The sequence below is a fragment of the Carcharhinus amblyrhynchos genome, chromosome 26 (genome assembly GCF_965287045.1).
Source record: "Carcharhinus amblyrhynchos chromosome 26, sCarAmb.v2.hapA, whole genome shotgun sequence".
NCBI classification, from domain to species: Eukaryota; Metazoa; Chordata; class Chondrichthyes; order Carcharhiniformes; family Carcharhinidae; genus Carcharhinus; species Carcharhinus amblyrhynchos.
Window position 1 is genome coordinate 24788892 of NC_137349.1, and position 21528 is coordinate 24810419.

General features: G+C 45.2%; 1 protein-coding gene across 1 annotated transcript in view; it reads left to right on the forward strand.

Moving 5' to 3' along the window:
- The window catches only part of LOC145358553 (A disintegrin and metalloproteinase with thrombospondin motifs 6-like), a 146502-nt gene that overhangs the window by 54894 nt on the left and 70080 nt on the right, over window positions 1–21528 (forward strand). Inside the window, exons 7-9 of the mRNA XM_080212703.1 lie at window positions 6637–6680; window positions 8328–8433; window positions 11899–12045. Of these exons, the coding sequence (XP_080068829.1) occupies window positions 6637–6680; window positions 8328–8433; window positions 11899–12045 (297 nt within the window). The remainder of the gene's footprint in view (window positions 1–6636; window positions 6681–8327; window positions 8434–11898; window positions 12046–21528) is intronic.

The following is a 21528-nucleotide window of genomic DNA, read 5'->3' on the forward strand; positions in this document are numbered from 1 at the left end:
GTAAAAATTAGTCGTCAGTACCAGAACACATCATTAAAAGTCCACTAACAAACAGGTTGAAAAGGTTTAGTGAGTGAGTACCACAATGTCATGGGTTCCATGGGGGAAAATCTCCCTAAAAACTTCAAAGTGTCAAATTCACGTAAGAACTGGAGTAATTCCCACTGGTTTTTCAGAATGAATCTGCCACACTGAGCACTACAGAATGCACTAGCGTAAATCACTCCAAAAATCAATGGGTGTGGCCTATTCCCACTGGAATGGCCAGCAACATAGCACTGAGCAGGCCACTGCGCATGCACTGATCTGTCAGCTCCAGGTTTAGTGCATGCGCAGGAGCCCCAAAATGCTGGCCTCCTGATTGCTGGCCAGCTCAATCACTGGCCAGCACAAACCCCGCATCACTCGCTGTGCAGCCACTGGTCTCCTGGACGCGTCTGGGCCAGCCTTGACCCCCCCACCCACTCTCCCCGGCCAGCCTCGATCTACCCCTACCCCCAACCCAATGCCCAGCCCTGATTGCTGGCCTCACCCCACCCCCAATTGCAATACCTCTGTAGTGTGGCAGCGGGATCTCCCATCGAGCCCTATTTAGGCCCTGCCCCATAGGCACTGCCTGGTGGCCAGTGGGCATTGCTGCTTTGGCCCTTGGGCAGTGCCAGAGGGCCCAAGCTGGCACTTCCAAGGTGGCAATTCCCAGGGGGTACCCCAGCACCTGACCCTCTGGGGCACCTCGTCTGCTCCCCCTTCACTCCAGCCAGGACCAACTGCCAGGTCCTGTAACTGGGGAGCTGTAGTAAACCCCGCTGGATCGAGCCACTCTTGGCAGGGGGGGAAGAATTTGGAGGTGTGACATTCCCATGTATCTGCTGCTTTTGTCCTTGGGGTGGAGGTCATGAGTTTGGAAGGTGCTGTCAACGGAGACTTGGTAAATTGCTGCAATGCATTTTGTTTATCTTTTAAAACAATCACAAGATGTGGCCATCTCTAGCTAATCTAGCATTTATTGTCTATCTTAATTTCCCTTGAGAAGGTGGTACACATTGCAGCCACAGTGAGTCAGTGGAGAAGGGAGTGAACATTTAAGGCACTGGTTGAGGTGCCAGTTGAGTCCAAGATTGTGTTAAGTGTTGTTTGAGTGGCCCTGATCCCAGCAAGAAGACCAAAATCTTGGGCCAGTGTCTAACTCCAGTTCAGTTGTTGCATCCTCTCCAATGCTTAGTTATCATTTGATTTGTTTTGATTTATTATAGTCACATGTATTAGTATGTAGTGAAAAGTACGGTTTCTTGCACGCTAATAATGATCTGGAGGTGGGGCGGGCTGTTAACACGCAAATAAGTGCGGCGTGCAGGAATGGGACGGCAGTATTTATGGGAGATTTCAATCTGCATATTGATTGGTCGACCCATGTTGGACGAGGTGGGCTCGAGGAGGAGTTCTTGGAATGCTGCCGGGATAATTTCCTTGAACAGTGTGTGTTGGAGCCGACGAGGGAGCGAGCTATCTTGGATCTGGTGCTATGTAATGAGGCGGGTAGAATTAGGGACCTTGCGGTGAAGGATCCTCTTGGAGAGAGTGATCATTGTATGGTGGAGTTTCTGGTGCAGATGGAGGAGGAGAAAGTGGGTTCCCGGACGCGCGTCCTTTGTTTGAATAGAGGGGAGTATGGTAGGATGCGAGAAGAATTGGCGAATGTGGACTGGGGGAATGTGTTGGAAGGTAGGTCTGCTGAGGAGCAGTGGAGGATCTTTAAGAAGATCTTTCTTGGTGCTCAGCAGAAATTTATTCCGATGGTTAAAAAGGACAGTAGGAAGAGAGGTAATAAGCCGTGGATAACGAAGGAGGTGAAGGAAAGTGTTAAATTAAAAGCGGAGGAATTTAGAGTAGCTAAGAGCAATGGGCGAGAAGAGGATTGGGAAAGGTTTAAATGTCAACAAAGATTGACAAAGAAGTTGATAAAGGAGGGTAGGAGAAGCTATGAGGCTGGGTTAGCACTTAATATAAAAAAGGATAGCAAGAGTTTTTATAAATATATAAAAAGGAAGAGGCTGGCTAGGGTGAACGTTGGTCCTTTAGAGGATGAGAAAGGGGAGCTAGTGGTAGGGGATGGGGATATGGCGAAGGTCTTGAATAACTTTTTTGTTTCTGTCTTCACGGAGGAGGACGTGAATAATTTGCCGGGTGTTAGCGATGGAAAGGTGGTAGGAATGGAGGGTCTTAATGACATTACTGTTACTAGAGAGGTGGTGCTCGACAGACTGGAGGGGCTGATTGTGGACAAGTCCCCAGGACCGGATGGAATGCATCCGAGGGTTCTGAAAGAAATGGCGGAGGTGATAGTGGATGCCTTGGTGGTTATTTTCCAGACGTCGCTGGATTCCGGGGAAGTGCCGGAAGATTGGAAAACGGCTAATGTTACGCCGTTGTTTAAGAAGGGTGCCAGGCAAAAGGCGGGGAATTATAGGCCGGTTAGTTTAACGTCTGTGGTAGGTAAAATGTTAGAATCCATCATTAAGCAGGAAATTGCGAGGCATCTTGAAGGGAATTGCTTGATAGGGCAGACGCAACACGGTTTCATTAAAGGGAAGTCGTGTCTGACAAATTTACTGGAGTTCTATGAGGATGTGTCTAGGGCAGTGGATAGAGGAGAGCCGGTGGATGTGGTCTTTCTGGATTTTCAGAAGGCGTTTGACAAGGTACCTCACAAGAGGTTATTGCAGAAGGTCAGGGGACATGGAGTTGGGGGTAGGGTGTTAGCGTGGATAGAGGATTGGTTGTCAAATAGGAGGCAGAGAGTGGGGGTCAATGGGTGCTATTCGGATTGGCGGATGGTGACTAGTGGGGTGCCCCAGGGGTCGGTGCTGGGGCCTCAGCTATTTACCATTTATATAGATGATCTGGAGGAGGGAACCGAGTGCAGGGTGTCGAAATTTGCTGATGACACCAAGATTGGGGGAACGGCAAATTGTGCGGAGGGTGTGGAGAGTCTGCAGAAGGATCTAGATAGGCTGGGCGAATGGGCCAGGAAATGGCAAATGGAATTTAATGTTGGCAAGTGTGAGGTGGTCCACTTTGGTAGGAAGAATGGTAGGAAGGACTATTACTTACGTGGCGAAAAACTGCAGCAGGCGACGGTGCAGAGGGACCTCGGGGTCCTTGTGCATGAATCGCAAAAACCCAGCTTGCAGGTGCAGCAGGTGGTCAGGAAGGCGAATGGGATGCTGGCCTTCATAGCAAGGGGGATTGAATATAAAAGTAGGGAGGTCTTGCTGCAGCTGTATAGGGCATTGGTGAGGCCGCAGCTGGAGTACTGTGTGCAGTTTTGGGCGCCGCACCTGCGCAAGGATATTTTGGCCCTGGAGGGAGTGCAGAGGAGGTTTACTAGGCTGATACCGGAGTTGAGGGGATTGAGCTATGAGGAGAGGCTGAATAAACTAGGCTTGTACTCGTTAGAGTTTAGAAGAATGAGGGGAGATCTCATTGAGACGTATAAGATGATGAATGGGATGGATAGGATAGAGGTGGAGAGACTCTTCCCGCTCAAAAAAGACAGTAGGACTAGGGGGCACAGCCTCAAGATAAAGGGGAGGCGGTTTAGAACGGAGTTGAGGAGGAACTTCTTCACTCAAAGGGTGGTGAATCTCTGGAATTCTCTGCCCGTTGAAGTGGTGGAGGCTGCCTCGCTAAATATTTTTAAGAAGCGGGTTGATGGGTTTTTGATAAGAGAAGGGATTAAGGGTTATGGGGAGAGGGCGGGAAAGTGGAACTGAGCCACGACAGATCAGCCATGATCTTATTGAATGGCGGGGCAGGCTCGAAGGGCTAGATGGCCTACTCCTGCTCCTATTTCTTATGTTCTTATGTTCTTATGTTCTATACAGGCAAAGCACACCGTTCACAGAGAAGGAAAGGAGAGGGTGCAGAAAGTAGTGTTACAGTCATAGCTAGGGTGTAGAGGATGATCAACTTAATGTGAGGTAAATCCATTCAGGAGTCTGATGGCAGCAGGGAAGAAGCTGTTCTAGAGTTGGTTGGTACGTGACCTTGGACTTTCATATCTTTTTCCTGATAGAAGAAGGTGGAAGAGAGAATGTCTGGGGTGCATGGAGTCCTTAATTACACTGGCTGCTTTTCTGAGGCAGTGGGAAGTGTAGACAGAGTCAATGGATGGGAGGATGGTTTGCATGATGGGTTGGGCTACATTCACGACCTTTGTAGTCTCTTGCACACTATGCTCACCAGAACTGAACACACTTTTCCAAGTGGGACAGAATCAGCATATTGTATAAACACAGAATTACTTCCAGAGATTGTACTCCATTTCTCTGATTGTATAGTCCAAAATTCTGTTTACACTTTATCCTGTTCTTATACTATTTGCCTGATTATTTGAGTGATAACCACTGGTAAAGCCAAGCCCCTCAACTATGTTATTGCTTGTAGACTGATGTTTTCATGTATTGTTATTATTTCTTAACCTTTTCTAACCTCGTGACGTTCCATTTGCTCAAGTTGGGATGGCATAGTGTTAGCGCTGCTGCCTCGCAGTGTCAGGGACCTGGGTTCCATTCCGGCTTTGGGCCATTGTCTGTGGGGAGTTTGCATTTTCTCCCCATGTCCCTGTGGGTTTCTTCCAGATACTCCAGTTTCCTCCCACTGTCCAAAGATGTGCAGGTTAGGTGGATTAGCCATCTAAATTGTCTCTTTATGTCCCAAAATGTGCAGGTTAGAGGGATTAGCTGGATAAATATGTGGGGTTACAGGGATAGGGCCTCGGTAAGATGCTCTTGTCAGAGAGTCAGTGGAGACTCAATGGGCTGAATGATCTCCTTCTGCACAGTAGAGATTTTAAGATTCTAAATCAGATCTGCCACAAATCAGGCCAAATCTTAATTTGTGTTGATTCTTTAGTATTTGATCAGAATCTTCCTTGCAGTATCTTGCAGTTATTTCTGATTCAGTATCATCGAGAACTTGAGGTAGTTTTGTCGCCACATGATGTACATATCTAAACCGCAATAACCCAGCAATGATACCTGACCCCAGTCGTTTCTTTCTTCCGTACCAATACAACTCTGTGGACGACCATCCTTTTCCTTGATGAAGACAATGAGTGAGTGGTCTTGATTTTGTAGCCCAAGAATTCAATGAATTTATTATCAAAGTTGAGAAAGTGAGGATGCAGAGGAGGATGGACGAGAGAGGGTGCAGAGGAGGATGGACGAGAGAGGGTGCAGAGGAGGATGGAAGAGAGAGGGTGCAGAGGAGGATGGAAGAGAGAGGGTGCAGAGGAGGGTGGAAGAGTTGGGTTTTTAATTGACCGTAATGTTTGGAGTGGAGGCAACGAAAGTAGGGGCAAAACAATTACTGAACAAAATGAGTGAAGCAGTTATGTCACTGTGAGCGAAAGACAGGGAAAGTGGAACTGGAATTTGGGTAGTTAGCCAAAAAGGTGATAGAGGAGAGCTATTTTGAATGATTAAAGTGGCTGGAGGCTGACAAGGGCAATAAATAGATTTAAAAATCAAGAATAAATGACAATCGGAAATAGCCCAATTGTTTAATGCATTAAGATATGCAATAGTATTGCTGTAAGTCTCTTTCTGATCATTTCAGTGTCTCTTTGTTCTACAATCTATGCAGGGAATCTACAGGAAAATTTGGTGGGAGCTATCATAAGCAAGTGTGCATTCCAAAAATCGATAGTTGATAGTGTTAAACTATAGTTTCAAACAGGTTGTCTGATAATCCATGTCACTACAGCAGTGGCACAGTGGTTAGCACTGCTGTCTCAGCACCAGGACCTGGGTTTAATGCCCGGCTTGGGTCACTCTCTGTGTGGAATCTGTATGTTCTTCCCATGTCTGCGTGGGTTTCCTCCCACAGCCCAAAATATATGTTAGTTTGGTGTGTCGGCCATGCTAAATTCTCCCTCAGTATCCCCGAACAGGCACCAGAGTGTGGTGACTAGGGGATTTTCATAGTAACTTCATTGCAGTATTAGTTTAAGCCTACATGTGACTAATAAATTAAACGTCAAAAAAAGGTGATCTGATAATCCCAGATTATGGGTCACATTGAGTTATGATCCATGTCACTAAAGGCACAGTCTCCGAGGACTATAAGAGATGAGCCGGGACCTCGCCTCCACTCCCGAAATTTCTGTACGCCTCAAGTATATCCTTTGACATCCAAGAAGTCAGGAAGGAAATTTCCAGGCTGAGAATTCCCACATCTGTTGACTGGCACAGCAGGCTGAACCAGGCACACTGGCTCCCGGCTTGCAAGATGTGAAATTCACTTCTATAGGTTTGAGTTTTCACCACTGAAGATAATGGACAGGTGTTTGATAAAATCAACCTCTTTGTCAAGGAAGCCAACGACCCTTCAAAGAAACGCACTAAAACTGCTTTGCAAATGGTTAAACAGCAATTCTACGTGTGGCTGTGTTCTGTCAGGTGCCCAGATATCTCCATGGTAGCAAAATCACTCAGACGTCTTGCCCGTAGAATTGGATCCAGTCTGGGCATTTTTAGTCGGTGCCACCTTATGCCGGTTGAGTGGTGCCACTGATTTTCAATTTCCTTGCCTTATATTCAAGTTGCTTGATCTATTTTGTTTTGGTTTCTGCAGGTATGACATCTGCATCTATAAGAACAAACCCTGTGGAACTCTCGGTATGTTATCATAACCTACAGTTTGAGTTTAAAGCGTTCAGTGCAATCATACTTCTCAATCTACAATCTTGCTATTTTTTTTCTCAACGTAAGTAGGATTATCTCAGGATGCTATACCTGCATTGTAGACAGCCTCTACACATTAAGAAGGAGATTCAAAATGAGCTTTACTTGAATAGGACTTTTCTAACCTGCCATCCAACTTTTCTTCAAGTTATTTGGACTGAATACAGTCAAATGGCGGCACGATGGCACAGTGGGTTAGAACTGCTGCCTCACAGTGCCACGGACCCAGTTTCGGCTCCCAGCTTGCGTCACTGTCTGTGCAGACACTGTACATTCTCCCTGTGTCTGCCTGGGTTTCCTCCAGGTGCTTCAATTTCCTCCCACACTCTAAAGATGTGCAGGTTAGGTGGATTGGCCATGTTAAATTGCCCCTTAGTGTCTAGTTAGGAGACTAGTTAGGGTAAATACATGGGGTTAAGAGATAGGGCCTGGGTAGATTTGTGATCCGTGCAGACTCGATGGACCAAATGTCCTCCTCATGTGCTGTAGGGATTCTAAATGAATACATTCTGGTGGAACGTACTTCAGTTCAACCTGTAAAATGCCACTGATGTGTCTTAGAATATCTATGCAAACCTGATTTCTCGGCTCTCATGATCTTATCGACTTGCCCCGCCCACAGGCCAGCGGGGCACGATGGTAAGATTGCTCCCAATATGTTCCCAATAGTAATGGGCTGAATAGTATACAGCCCTTTGCATTGGGAAACATGGCAGGCTGGCCTTAATCACAGGAGAAACCCTGTGTCAATCTCCCAGCAGTGGCAAAACCTCTTTTGATCACAAGTTGGAGATGGGAAGTCGCTGAGGCAGGATTCCTGGCTGCTGCTGGCAGGATATCACTTGGCCTCATGAATGAATCAATTGACATCCATTATCCCCCGCAATATAGTGATGGATCAGAAATTAAGTAGAAACCACATAGCTCTCCTACACCTCAGACAGCCACCCAGCAAACCATGTCAGCAGGCATCCCCCATAATCTGCTCTTTCCAAAACTAATGCCAGACTCCTCCATGTTTCTTGCCTAGCATGCCAGCCGCTGCACCAGGCATCTCGATGTGCATGACCAGTCAGCCACATGAGGACATGCCGCCATCTGATTGGCTAGCAGCCCTAGACGGTTGTGGCTTTGAATGCTGGGGATGCAGAGCAGGCCTGGTAGTGACCACTGAACCACCTTCAGGGCACCTGTTCCATCAACCCTTCACCACAGAACTGCAAATTCCATACAGTCACCCAAGGCTGGAGTGGAACGCAGGTCCCCGACGCTGTGAGGCAGCAATGCCTACCACTGTGCCACTTTGCCACCCCCCTCCAATCAGTGCCGCCACATTAATTTGTTTACCACAACGATCTTTTTTAACATCTCTGTCAATATGTTTTCTCATTTTGCAATCAAGAATGCTGTGGGCAGGATTGCTGTTGAGAGCATTTTTGATTAAATATCAAATCAGTTTTCATGCGTTGTGGTAGCATCTTTCTTCAGCAGCCTCTCTATATCTGCCTTGAACTGAGTTGCTGATACCTGTGTTTGACTGTATCCTTGTTGCTCTGAGCTAAGTGAGCAATCCTGTTGCAGGTCTAGCTCCAGTGGGTGGCATGTGTGAACCAGAAAGAAGCTGCAGTATCAACGAGGACATTGGTCTGGCAACTGCGTTTACAATCGCTCATGAAATTGGTCACAAGTAAGAGAAATTTAACGTTGTAGGTAATACCTTGTTTCTGTGAAATGTAAAACTAAAATTATAATGAATTTTGAGCGCCTTTTTATAACCAGTGCTCAAAAAGGTACCTGATCTCAGGTAAATAGAAAATCAGCCTTTGTGAATAGCTGACCTCAGCCAGACAGGACAGGTTAGTAGGTTTCCTCCTGTTAAACTTTGTTTCTCACTGGTTCTTAGTTATTCTATTGGAGACTTCTTACCTGTACAAGAAACTCTAGCATTATTACCATCTAGTGATGCCATCTACACTTTGATTTGATTTATTATTGTCCCATGTATTGGTATGCAGTGGAAAGTATTGTTTCTTGCACGCTATACAGACAAAGCATACCTAATATAGAGAAAGAAAGGAGAGGGTGCAGAATATAGTGTTATCATCATAGCTGCCTCAGGAAAGCAACCAACATAATCAAGGACCCTGTGTACCCCAGACATACTCTGTTCCACCTTCTTCTGTCAGGAAATAGATACAAAAGTCTGAGAACGTATACCGACCGACCCAAGGACCGCTTTTTCCCTGCTGCCATCAGACTTTTGAATGGTCCTGCCATATATTAAGCTAATCTTTCTCTTCACCCTATCTGTAACTGCAACACTATATTTTGCACTCTCCTCTTTCCTTCTCCCCTATGTACTCTATGAACAGTATGTTCTGTCTGCATAGCATGCAAGAAACAATACTTCTCACTGTATCCCTAGACATGTGACAATAATGCATCAAATCAAAAGCTGTCCATTGGCTAAATTGCCCCTGGTGCCTGCGGGATTAGCAGGGTAAATGTGTGAGGTTGCTGGAATAGGGCCTGGGTGGGAATGTGGTCGGTACAGACTTGTTGGACCAAATGGCCGCCTCCTGTACCGTAGTGAATCTATGATATCCGCGATGAATTGTAATTCCCCTCAAAATTGTCAATCTAAGCTATCTTCATGTGTGATAGATCGTCTTTTCCATTCATCTGGGGTTACTCTTACCTGCCCAGTCATGGCCATGATTGCGTCTGGCATGCTTATTGGCTATGCAGATGGGATGGGGCAGGAAAATCGCAAAAGTCTCATGACTGCCAGGTCTCTAGTGCCTGCCAGTCTCTGAGTGGGAACGTCTCAATGAAAATATGCCTCAACTTTTCCAAAGCTTGCTTCGTCTACCTCCCGTGCTTTGTTTTACTGGAAAGACCCCGGGAAAAAATAAACTATGGCACCATATCTGGCATGTGGCTGCTGGTGTCCCTACTGCAGATTGCATTGGCAAGGGATAAGGAATGGACTTGCATTTTTTATAGCAATGTTTTTGATCTGAGGGCATTCCAAAAAGCTTTAACGCCAATGAAGTAATTATGAAGTGTAGTCACAGTTGTAACAAGAGATTGTGAGAGCTAATTTGCAAATAGCCAGTCCCACAAATGATATACAAAACCAGGTAATCCTCATAATTATGTTGATTTTCAATGGTAAACATTAAAATATTGGCCAGGAGACTGGGAAAACCTTCTTGTTTATCTTTAAATTGTATGACTTGTTTGCCTTCCACGTGGGAGACAGTTGAAACCATGCTTTAGTGTCCCTCCTGACTCTTCCATGACTTTGACTCTTGAGACAAGTGTGCATATATCTTCAAACCAAATTTAATACCCTTCAAGTGCATTTATACCCTCAAGCCAAGGTTAATACCACTCAAATGTGCATATGCCTACAAGCCTAGGTAAATATCCCTCAAATGTGTGTATACCTAAAAGCCAAGGTTAATACCCCTCAAGTGTGCATATACCTTCAAGTCAAGATTAATACACCCCAACTGTGTGTACACCTACAAGCTAAGCTACCCCATTATTGAAGCAACAGATGGGAAGGAAAGTCCTGTGGAACAGCTATTTTAAGCAGTAAACTGTATTTTCCTGTTATCCAAATGTCTACCTGCTACATTCTCCCATGTGGGACATGTAGAAGAGTATACCTAAGGGACTTCCATTTTTCTAAAAGAGGTGGCGCAATCCATTGGGTCCTTTTCAACCCACAGTGCATCCTTTTTGCAACAGGAAATTTCACCATTTCTTGTCTGCACAGTAGCCAAAAACAGTTTATTTATGTCTTGCCAACTTCCTGCCTGCTCCTTTTAAATTTGTCAGCAATTTTAGTGCAGGTCAACAAAACTCTGCGCCAGTTTAAATGGGAACTTGCTACCTTCAAAAGTGGAGGAATCCAAATTAAATATCTTTTGCCTTTCTAGTGGCAAGGTACAATACCTTGAGTTTGCTCATGAGTGAAGGTTTGATTTGATTTATTAATGCCACATGTATTGGGAAACAGTGAAAAGTATTGGTTCTTGCACGCTATAAGGACAAAGCATACCATTCATAGAGAAGGAAAGGAGAGGATACAGAATGTAGTGTCACAGTCATAGCTAGGGTGCAGAGAAAGATCAACTTAACATAAGGTTGGTCTATTCAAAAGTCTGATGGCAGTGAGGAAGAAGCTGTTATTCAGTCTGTTAGTATGTGATCTCAGATTTTTGTATACTTTTCCTGATGGAAGAAGGTGGAAGAAAGTTTATCTGGGGTGCATGGGGTCCTTCATTATGCAAGGGATGGGAGGCTAGTTTGTGTGATGGATTGGGCTACATTCCTTGCAGTCTTGGCCAGAGCAGGAGCCATACCAAGCTGAAGCTGAACTAAACTAAAAACCTCGTGAGTGGGATTTTACGGCCTCCCTCATCCTGAAACTGTAAAATTCCGCTCGAGGTCAATGGATCTTTCCATGGTCTGCCCCCACCCCCTGCCTGGTCCGATTCCTGTGGTGAGTGAAGCGGTAAAATTCCAGCCACTGTGTCAAATCTCTACCCCTTCTTCTGCATTGTTCCCAAGAAACAAGCATCAGTCTGAGGCTCTACTGGTTGAGCTAGCCAGGCTTACAGATCTATCCTGACATTGATTTATAAGCCTGGCTAGCTCAGTCAATAGACTATGAGACTTCTATGAGTTTGAGTCCCATGTTGGGCGCTGTTGTTTTTTGCACTGTCTGTTAGCGCTGGTGCCTCATAACACCAGGGACCCGGGTTCAATTCCCGGTTTGGGTCACTGCATGTGTGGAGTTTACACATTCTCCCTGTGTCTGTGTGGGTTTCCTCCAGGTGCTCCGGTTTCTTCCCACAGTCCAAAGATGTGCAGGTTAGGTTGATTGGCCTTGTTGAATTGCCCCTTTGTGTCCTGGGATGTGTATGTTAGAGGGATTGGCAGGGTAAAAATAAGTGGGATAGGACTTGGGTGGGATTGTTGTCGGTGCAGACTCGATGGGCCGAATGGCCTCCTTCTGCACTGTAGGGTTTCTATGATTTCTATGAGAGCATGTAGTGAAAAAAAATTAAAGATACTATGATATCTGCAGTGGATATCTAAGAGTACATTGCTTTAATGGGGCTTTCCTCTCTTTTAGCTTTGGTATGAATCATGATGGAGTCGGAAACTCCTGTGGTCCAAGAGGTCAGGAAACAGCGAAGCTGATGGCTGCTCACATCACCGTGAAAACCAACCCTTTCATCTGGTCAACATGCAGCAGGGATTACATCACCAGCTTTTTGGAGTAAGGAGTCCGAAAATATGCTAAAATATTAAGTAGCCAGGTGCTTTTCAGGGTCCGTGTGGTGTCCAAGTTTTAGACAAAGCAGCTCATTAACGTTGTAATTGACTGTTACATTTTAAATAGTACTTTGGTATTGTTTTATATGAAAACTACAGTTCAAAATCAGTTCAGAACATTCAGACTCTTAAAATGGTCTGAACTTGGCATTCTTGCACTGACTTGTATTGCAGCTAGGGTTTTCCTCTGTAGCTCTTTAAATTTGCACTTTATAAGCACAGAGGCTAGGCATGTGTATACACGTGCTGCTCTGAAGTTTCGGGGATGTTGCAGTGTTCAGTGTAACCAGTTGACACTTCTTGTTTGTACACTGTAGCATACTGTCAGTATTTAATGTAATGTAAAGTGTTAATCTTGTCTTTTATTCTTAGCTTTTTTTTTCAAAGTATAGTAACAAAATGTTAAAATATTTAATAATAAGCATAATCTTATCTGAATGCATGAGTAAAACATAACCACAACAGCAGCTTATAACTCAAACTGATCAATCGGTGAATCAAATTAAGTGGTTTTGCTCGGTGTCTGAAATAGAGGATGTTGAATGTTCAGAACTCTCTCAATTTTGGGTGAAAATATCTGTAATTTACAGCATTTTTCATACGTACATGTCGTGGAGATTGTGAGAGGTTGAGATGAATAGATACGTTCTTGAAATTCTGCTCATTTGATTTCAAGTTATTTGCGGGAGCCAGTTTATGATGTTAAGGTAGTGAGAAAGAAAAACAGTGGCACGATGGTTAGCTCTGCTGCCTCACAGGGACTCGGGTTCCATTACATACCTGGATGACCATGCGGAGTCTGCACATTCTCCCGTGTCTGCATGGGTTTCTTCTGGAGCTCCAGTTTCTTCCCACAGCCCGAAAGACATGCTGGTTAGGTGCATTGACCATACTAAATTCTCCCTCCGTGTACCCAAACAGGTGCTGGAGTATGGCAACTAGGGGATTTTCACAGTAACTTCATTGCAGTATTAATGTAAGCTGATTTATGGCAGTAATAATAAGACTAAAACAATGAAGCCTAACTTTGCATATCTGAACGTTCATGGCTATATTGTCATTGATTCTGTTCTTAAATCTAAGGTATTGAGAATCAATCTAAGGTACTTGAAAATTAGAATATTCATACAATCTTACTCCATGATAGCTTCTATATGATGTAAGTCTTAGTGATGTATTCATTTATAGCTTAAGGTATTAAAAACAACCCAGGCCACTGTTCAAGATTTATAATTACAAATTCATTACAATATAATGAATAATTGTTTTGCCAAGTAATTTGATAAACTTTGATGCTCCATCTGCTCCATAAGCAGTTTTACTGCGTGGTTAACAATGGAATGGAAACTGGATTGCAATTACAGTGCTATAAAAGGTCCCCAAGTTAAATAGAAGGGGCAAAATTGTATGCTGACCCCCCCCACCCAAGGTGGGTTCTGAGATGAGAGAGGAGCGTAAAATGAATGCATGGGATTCCCTGCCACCCCCTGAGAACCTGCCCAGCCAAACCCAACTGCAATTTGACACTCGGGCCTTTTCATTCATTAAGGCCTTGAAATGACTGTTAAGGCTGTTTTAGGCTGGTGGGTGGAAACTTGACAAATAACTTTTTCCCATCTTGGGCAGGAAGGGAGGAGGGGTTTTTTTATTTCAAAAATATACTTTATTCATAAAAATCTCAATTAAACCATTGCAAATCTACATGTCTAAAAATTGTAAACAGTGCAGAAAAAAAACATTTTTACAGTCCTTAACAAAATTACAGTCATAACATTTCAAAACTTAAAACTGCATACATGCCTCAAAATTTACTGTGTGCCATTATTTCTCAGATTGGCACACAGTTACGCAGGTCGAGGGTATTCTGCAGTTCCTGGGCCCTCGGTCTGCCTCCGTTAAAGGCCTTACAGTGTGGCCTTTCCCCATTGTGTCTTTGCGGCGGCTGCCCCAAGCTTCAGCGCGTCCCTCAGCACATTGTCCTGGACCTTGGAATGTGCCAGTCTGCAACACTCGGTCGAGAACAGTTCTTTCAGCTGGAAGATCAGCAAGTTTTGGGCGGACCAAAGTGCGTCCTTCACCGAGTTGATGACTCTCCAGCAGCAGTTGATATTTGTCTCGGTATGTGTCCCCGGAAACAGCCCATAGAGCACAGAGTCCTGCGTCACCGAGCTGCTCAGAACGAACCTCGACAAATACCACTGCATCTCACTCCAGACCTTCTTTGCAAAGGCACATTCCACAAGGAGGTGTGCAACCATCTCATCAGCCCCGCAGCCACTTTGAGGGCAGCGTGCGGTGATGTTGAGACCTCGAGCGTGCATAAAAGATCTGACAGGGAGCGCCCTTCTCACCACCAGCCAAGCCAGGTCTTGGTGCTTGTTTGTGAGTTCTGGTGATGAGGCATTCTGCCAGATGACACTGACAGTCTGCTCAGGGAACCATCCGAAGGATCCGCCATCTCCTTTTCTCTCAGAGTCTCCAGGACGTTATGCGTACCCATTGCTTAATCGCCATGTGGTCAAAGATGTGTTTGCGGGTTTGAGGGTATGCCTCACTTTGAAAACCCCCTCAGAGTTGGGGCGGTATCCCGTCCAACCTTGGAGCTCTGGGACTTCACACCTTATACACATTACAGTGCAGCGCAAAAAAAAAATCACTTTTTCACAAACTGTTTAGAGATTTCACTTTGGGAATCTAAACATTCTTTGGCCATTCAGCATTGTGATTACTTTCACTGTATCAGCAAGGGAATGAACATTTATCTTTCAGCTGGCATTTCCTTTATTTTAAATGGTCTGAACTGGAAATGCCTCTCTGTTGATAAGCTGTGAGAGGAAGAAAAAGAGTGTTTTAATCCCCAAGAATGGACAAGGGTGGCGACTGTGAGAAATATAAAAAAGGGTGGAAGCTCCGATAATAATAGGCTTTTAACTCTGAAGTTTATTTACTGGCGTCACAAGTAGGCTTACTTACACTGCAATGAAGTTACTGTAAAAATCCCCTAATCGTCACACTCCCAGCGTCTGTTCGGGTATACTGTGGGAGAATTTAGCATGGTCAGTGCACCTAACCAGCACGTCTGTCAGGCTGTGGGAGGAAACCCACCCAGACATGGGAGTGAAATGGGCAGACTCCACACTGACACTAACCCAAACTGGGAATCGAACCCAGTTCTCTGTGAGGCTGCAGTGCTAACCACTACGCCACTGTGGGGGGGAAACAGATTCAGCCTCCTGGGAAACCCAGAAGTTTGGGTTTACCAGTGGCCCTGCTGAATTCAACAGCTTTAAGAATTTTGAATCTATTTTCTGGCTGCAGTCATCTAGTCTGAGAGGGTAGCTGGTGGGTGGGCTTCACTAGCTGAGAGACTCGGGTGGGAGATGTTAGAAAAGAGGGGGAAAGGGCAGTCAAATTTTGTTGGGCTATGTTCAGTCGCAGGTATTAACCCAGGTTTGTTTGGGGAAGGACTCATAAACCCACCAGCAGTATTAGAAAAGTACTTAATCTGAAGTACTAAAAACGCTTAACAATTGTAAAAGAATTTAACATACTGATAGGTTAAGCCCTTTGGGCAATTGGCTTTACCAAGGCACTATAACAAAATCATAGACTCCCTATAGTGCAGGAGGAGGCCATTTGGCCCATCGAGCCTGCACCAACAATAATCCCACCTAGGCCCTATTTCTATCCCTTTGACCTCACATATTTGCCCTGCTAGTCCCCCCAAGACGCTAAGGGACAATTTAGCAATTACCAATCAGCCTAACCCACATATCTTTGGACTGTGGGAAGAGTCCAGAGCATCCAAAGGAAACCCACGTAGGCACGGAGAGAATGTGCAAATTCCACACAGACAGTGAACCAAGGCCGGATTTAGCATGAAGTGATATAGGATCAGAGGGCATAGAATTTCTGTATAGAGTTGAGGAATCGCAAAGGTAAAAATACTCTGATGGGAGTTATGTTCAGGTCTCCTAACAGTTGTCAGGATGTGGGGCAGAAAATAAATCAGGCAATAAAGGCATATAAAAAAGGCAATTTTACAATAATCATGGGGGACTTCAATATGCAGGTGGACTGGGAAAATCAGGTAGGTCCTGAATCCCAAGGAAAGCAATTGTGGAATGTCTAAGATGGTTTTTTGGAGCAGCTTGTGACAGAACCTACTGGGGAACAGGCAATTCTGGATTTGGTGATGTGTAATGAGGCAGACTTGATTATGGAATTTAAGGTGAAGGAACCCTTAGGGAGCAGTGACCACAATATGATAGAATTTACCCTGCAGTTTGAGGAGGAGAAGCTGGAATCAGATATAACGGTATTACAATTAAATAAAGGTAACTACAAAGGCACAAGGGAGGAGCTGGCCAGAGTTGATTGGAAAGCAGCCTAGCAGGGAAGACAGTCGAACAGCAATGGCAGGATGTTTGAGAGTTATTTGGGACGCACAACAGAAATTCATCCCAAGGAGGAGGAAACATGCCAAGGGGAGGACAAGGCATCCATGGCTGATGAGGGAGGTCAGGGACAGCACAAAAGCAAAAGAAGAAGCATACAAAGTGGCAAGGATTAATGGGAAGTCAGAGGATTGGGAAGCCTTTTAAAGCAAGCAGAGGACAACTAAAACAATAAGGAGGGAGAAAATGAAATATGCTAGGTTAGCTAGAAATTTAAAAAAAAGGAAGAGTTTCTTTCAATATATAAGAGGAAGAGAGGCAAAAATAGACATTGGACCACTGGAAAATGAGGCTGTAGAAGGAATAATAGGAAACAAAGCAATGGCAGAGGAACTGAATAGCAGAAGGCACCAGTGGGCTGGCAGAGTTCCAGGAGAGTCAGGGGCACAGGCGAGTGTAGTGGCCATCACTAAGGAGAAGGTTCTGGGGAAACTGAAAGGTCTGAAGGTGAATAAATCACCTGGACTAGATGGACTAAACCCTAGGGTTCTAAAAGAGATAGAACATAGAACATTACAGCGCAGAACAGGCCCTTCGGCCCACGATGTTGCGCCAACCAGTTAAAAAACAATGACCCTCTAACCTAAACCAAACCCTTTCCATCCATAAACCTATCCACGGATCTCTTAAACGCCCCCAAACTAGGCGCATTTACAACTGCAGCAGGCAGGGCATTCCAATCCCTCACCACCCTCTGGGTAAAGAACCTACCCCTGACATCCGTCCTATAACTACCACCCCTTAATTTAAAGCTATGCCCCTTCGTGCTAGCTTTCTCCATCCGAGGAAAAAGGCTATCACTGTCCACCCTATCCAAACCTCTAGTCATATTATATGTTTCAATAAGGTCCCCTCGCAGCCGCCTTCTTTCTAACGAAAACAACCTCAAATCCCTCAGTCACTCCTCATAGGACCTCCCCTCCATACCAGGCAACATCCTGGTAAACCTCCTCTGCACCCTCTCCAAAGCCTCCACATCCTTCCTATAATGTGGGGACCAGAACTGCACACAATACTCCAAGTGCGGACGCACCAGAGTTTTGTACAGCTGTAACATGACGCTGTGGCTCCTAAATTCAATCCCCCTACCAATAAACGCCAAGACACCGTATGCCTTCCTAACAACCCTATCTACTTGATTCCCAACTTTCAGGGATCTATGTACACATACACCTAGATCCCTCTGTTCATCCACACTATTCAGAGTCCTACCGTTAGCCCTATACTCCACATCCGTTATTCCTGCCAAAGTGAATTACCTCACACTTTTCCGCATTAAACTCCATCCTCCACCTCTCGGCCCAGCTCTGCAACTTCTCCAAGTCTCCCTGTAGACCAAGACACCCTTCCTCACTATCAACCACACCTCCGACTTTGGTGTCATCAGCAAATTTACTAATCCACCCAGCTATACCCTCATCCAGATCATTTATAAAAATTACAAACAGCAGTGGCCCCAAAACAGATCCTTGAGGCACACCACTCGTAACTGAACTCCATGTCGAATACTTACCATCAACCATCAACCACCACCCTCTGTCTCCTATCCGCCAGCCAATTCCTAATCCAATTTCCTAAGTCACCCTCAATCCCATACATCTGCAATTTCTGCAGAAGGCTTCCATGGTGAACCTTATCAAACGCCTTACTAAAGTCCATATATACCACGTCAACTGCCTTACCCCCATCCACCTCTTTGGTCACTTCCTCAAAAAACTCAATAAGGTTAGTAAGGCACGACCTACCCTCCACAAAACCATGCTGACTATCTCTAATCATTTCATTACTCTCCAAATAACTATAAATCCTATCCCTAATAATTTTTTCTAAAACCTTGCCCACAACAGAAGTAAGACTCACCGGTCTATAATTCCCGGGGAAGTCTCTGTTCCCCTTCTTAAACAGTGGGACAACATTCGCTAACCTCCAATCTTCTGGCACGACGACCTGAAGATCAGAGCCAGAGGCTCTGCAATTTCCTCCCTTGCCTCCCAGAGAATCCTAGGGTAAATCCCGTCCGGCCCAGGGGACTTATCTATTTTCAAACCCTCAAGAATAACTAGCACATCCTCCTTATCAACTGCAATACTGTCCAGTTTACAACCTGTAACCCAGTGTTCTCCACAGCTACATTTATGTCCCCCTGCGTGAACACCGAAGAGAAATATTGGTTCAATCCCTCTCCAATCTCTTCTGGTTCCACACATAAATTCCCACTGCTGTCTCTAACTGGCCCTAATCTTGCCCTAACCAACCTTTTGTTCTTAACATATCTATAGAACGCCTTAGGATTCTCCTTAATCCTATCAGCCAAAGTCTTCTCATGTCCTCTTTTAGCCCTTCTCAACTCACTCTTTAACTCCCTCCTAGCCAATCTAAAGCTCTCTAGTGCACTACCTGAGCCCTCAAGTCTCATCCGGACATAAGCCTCCTTTTTCTTTCTAACCAGCGAATCAACTTTCCTAGTGCACCACGGTTCCCTAGCTCAACCAATTCCTCCTTGCCTGACAGGGACATACATATCAAGGACTCGCAGTAGCTGCTCCTTGAAAAAACTCCACATTTCGGACGTTCCCAGACCCTGTAGTCTCCTAGTCCAACCTATGCTTCCTAATTCTCTCCTAATAGCCTCATAATTACCCTTCCCCCAGCTAAAACTACTGACCCGAGGTTCCTGCCTATCCCTTTCCATCACTAAGGTGAACGTAACCGAATTGTGGTCACTATCACCAAAATGCACCCCAACTTCCAAGTCTAGCACCTGGTCTGGCTCATTTCCCAGCACCAAATCCAATATAGCCTCACCTCTAGTTGGCCTGTCAACATACTGAGTCAAGAAACCCTCCTGCACGCTTTGTACAAAAACTGACCCCTCTAATGAGCTAGAGCTATAGCTATTCCAATCAATATTAGTAAAGTTAAAGTCCCCCATAACAATTACCCGATTACTTTCACTCCTATCCAGGATCGTCTCCGCAATCCTTTCCTCAACCTCTCTAGAACTTTTAGGAGGTCTATAAAAGACTCCCAACAGGGTGACCTCTCCTCTCCTATTTCTAACCTCAGCCCATACTACCTCAACAGACAAGTCCTCATCAAACTTCCTCTCTGACACCGTGATACAATCCTTGACTAATAATGCTACCCCTCCCCCCCTTCTACCTCCTTCTCTACTCCTACTGAAGCATTTGAACCCCGGAACCTGCAGCAACCATTCCTGACCCTGCTCTATCCATGTCTCTGAAATGACCACAACATCAAAGTCCCAGGTACTGATCCACGCTGCAAGTTCATCCACTTTGTTGCGAATACTCCTCGCATTAAAGTATACATATTTCAAACCCTGCTCCACTTCACCCCCACGATGCCGTGCATTGCAGTCCCCATCTGTGCCCCCCTCACTTTCACCGCTGCTACTCAGGACCCCACCCCCCCCCGAACCAGTTTAAACCCCCCTGCATAGCCTTAGCAAATTTTCCCCCCAAAATATGGGGGGAAATGGCAGAATGGCAGATAGCTGAGGAATTTGTAGAGGCATTGGTGGTGATCTTTCAGGACTCATTGGAGGCAGGGAGAGTGCCAGAGGACTGGAAAGTAGCTAATGTAACATCACTGTTTAAGAAAGGAGGGAGGCAGCAGACGGGAAATCATAAGCTGGTTAGCCTGACTTTGGTCATTGGTAAGATTTTAGAGTCCATTATTAAAAATAAGATCACAGAGCCCTTGGAAATGCATGATAAAGTAGGACTGAGTCAGCACGGCTTCGTCAAGGGGAGGTCATGTCTGACAAATCTGTTGGAGTTCTTTGAGGAGGTAACAAGGAAGTTAGATAAAGGAGAAACAGTGGACATGATTTATTTAGATTTTTGATAAGGTGCCGCATTAGAGACTGTTAAATAAGTTAAGTGCCCATGGTGTTCAGGGTAAGATCCTGGCATGGATAGAGGATTGGCTGACTGGCAGAAAGCAGAGACTGGGGATAAAGGAGTCTTTTTCAGAATGGCAGCCGGTGACTAGTGGTGTTCCTCAGGGGTCATTGCTGGGACCATGAGCTTTTACAGTCCACATGAACAATTTGGAGGAAGGAACTGAAAGCACTGTTGCTAAGTTTGCAGATGATACAAAGATATGTAGTGGGACAGATAGTACTGAGGAAGCGGGGGGGAAGCTGCAGAAGGACTTGCACAGGTTAGGAGAGTAGTCAAAGAAGTGGCAGGTGGAATACAATGTGGAAAAGTGTGAGGTTATGCACTTTGGAAGGAGGAATGGAGGCATAGACTATTTTCTAAATGAGAGAATGCTTAAGAAATCAGAAACACAAAGGGACTTGAGAGTCCTTGTTCAAGATCCTCTTAAGGTTAATGTGTAGTTTCAGTCAGCAGTTAGGAAGGCAAATGCAATGTTAGCATTCATATTGAGAGGGCTAGAGTACAAGAGCAGGAATGTACTTCTAAGACTGTATAAGGCTTTGGTCAGATCTCATTTGGAGTATCGTGAGCAGTTTTGGGCCCCATTTTTAATGTAGGATGTGCTGGCCTTGGAAAGGGTCCAGAGGCGGTTCACAAGAATGATCCCTGCAATTAAGAGCTTGTCATATGAGGAACAGCTGAGGACTTTGGGTCTGTGCTCATTGGAGTTTAGAAGGATGAGGGGGGAAGCTTATTGAAACTTACAGGATACCGCAAGGCCTGAATAGAGTGGACGTGGAAAGGGTATTTCTGCTCGTAGAAAAAACTAGAACCGGAGGGTACAACCTCAGGCTACAGGCACAATCCTTTAAAACAGAGATGAGGAGGAATTTCTTCAGCCAGCGAGTGGTGAATCTGTGGAACTCTTTGCCGCAGCAGACTGTGGAGGCCAGGTCATCGAGTGTCTTTAAGACAAAGATAGATAGGTTCTTGATTAACAAGGGAAGCTGGGGTTATGGGGAAAAGGCAGGAGAATGTGGATGAGAAAAATATCAGCTATGA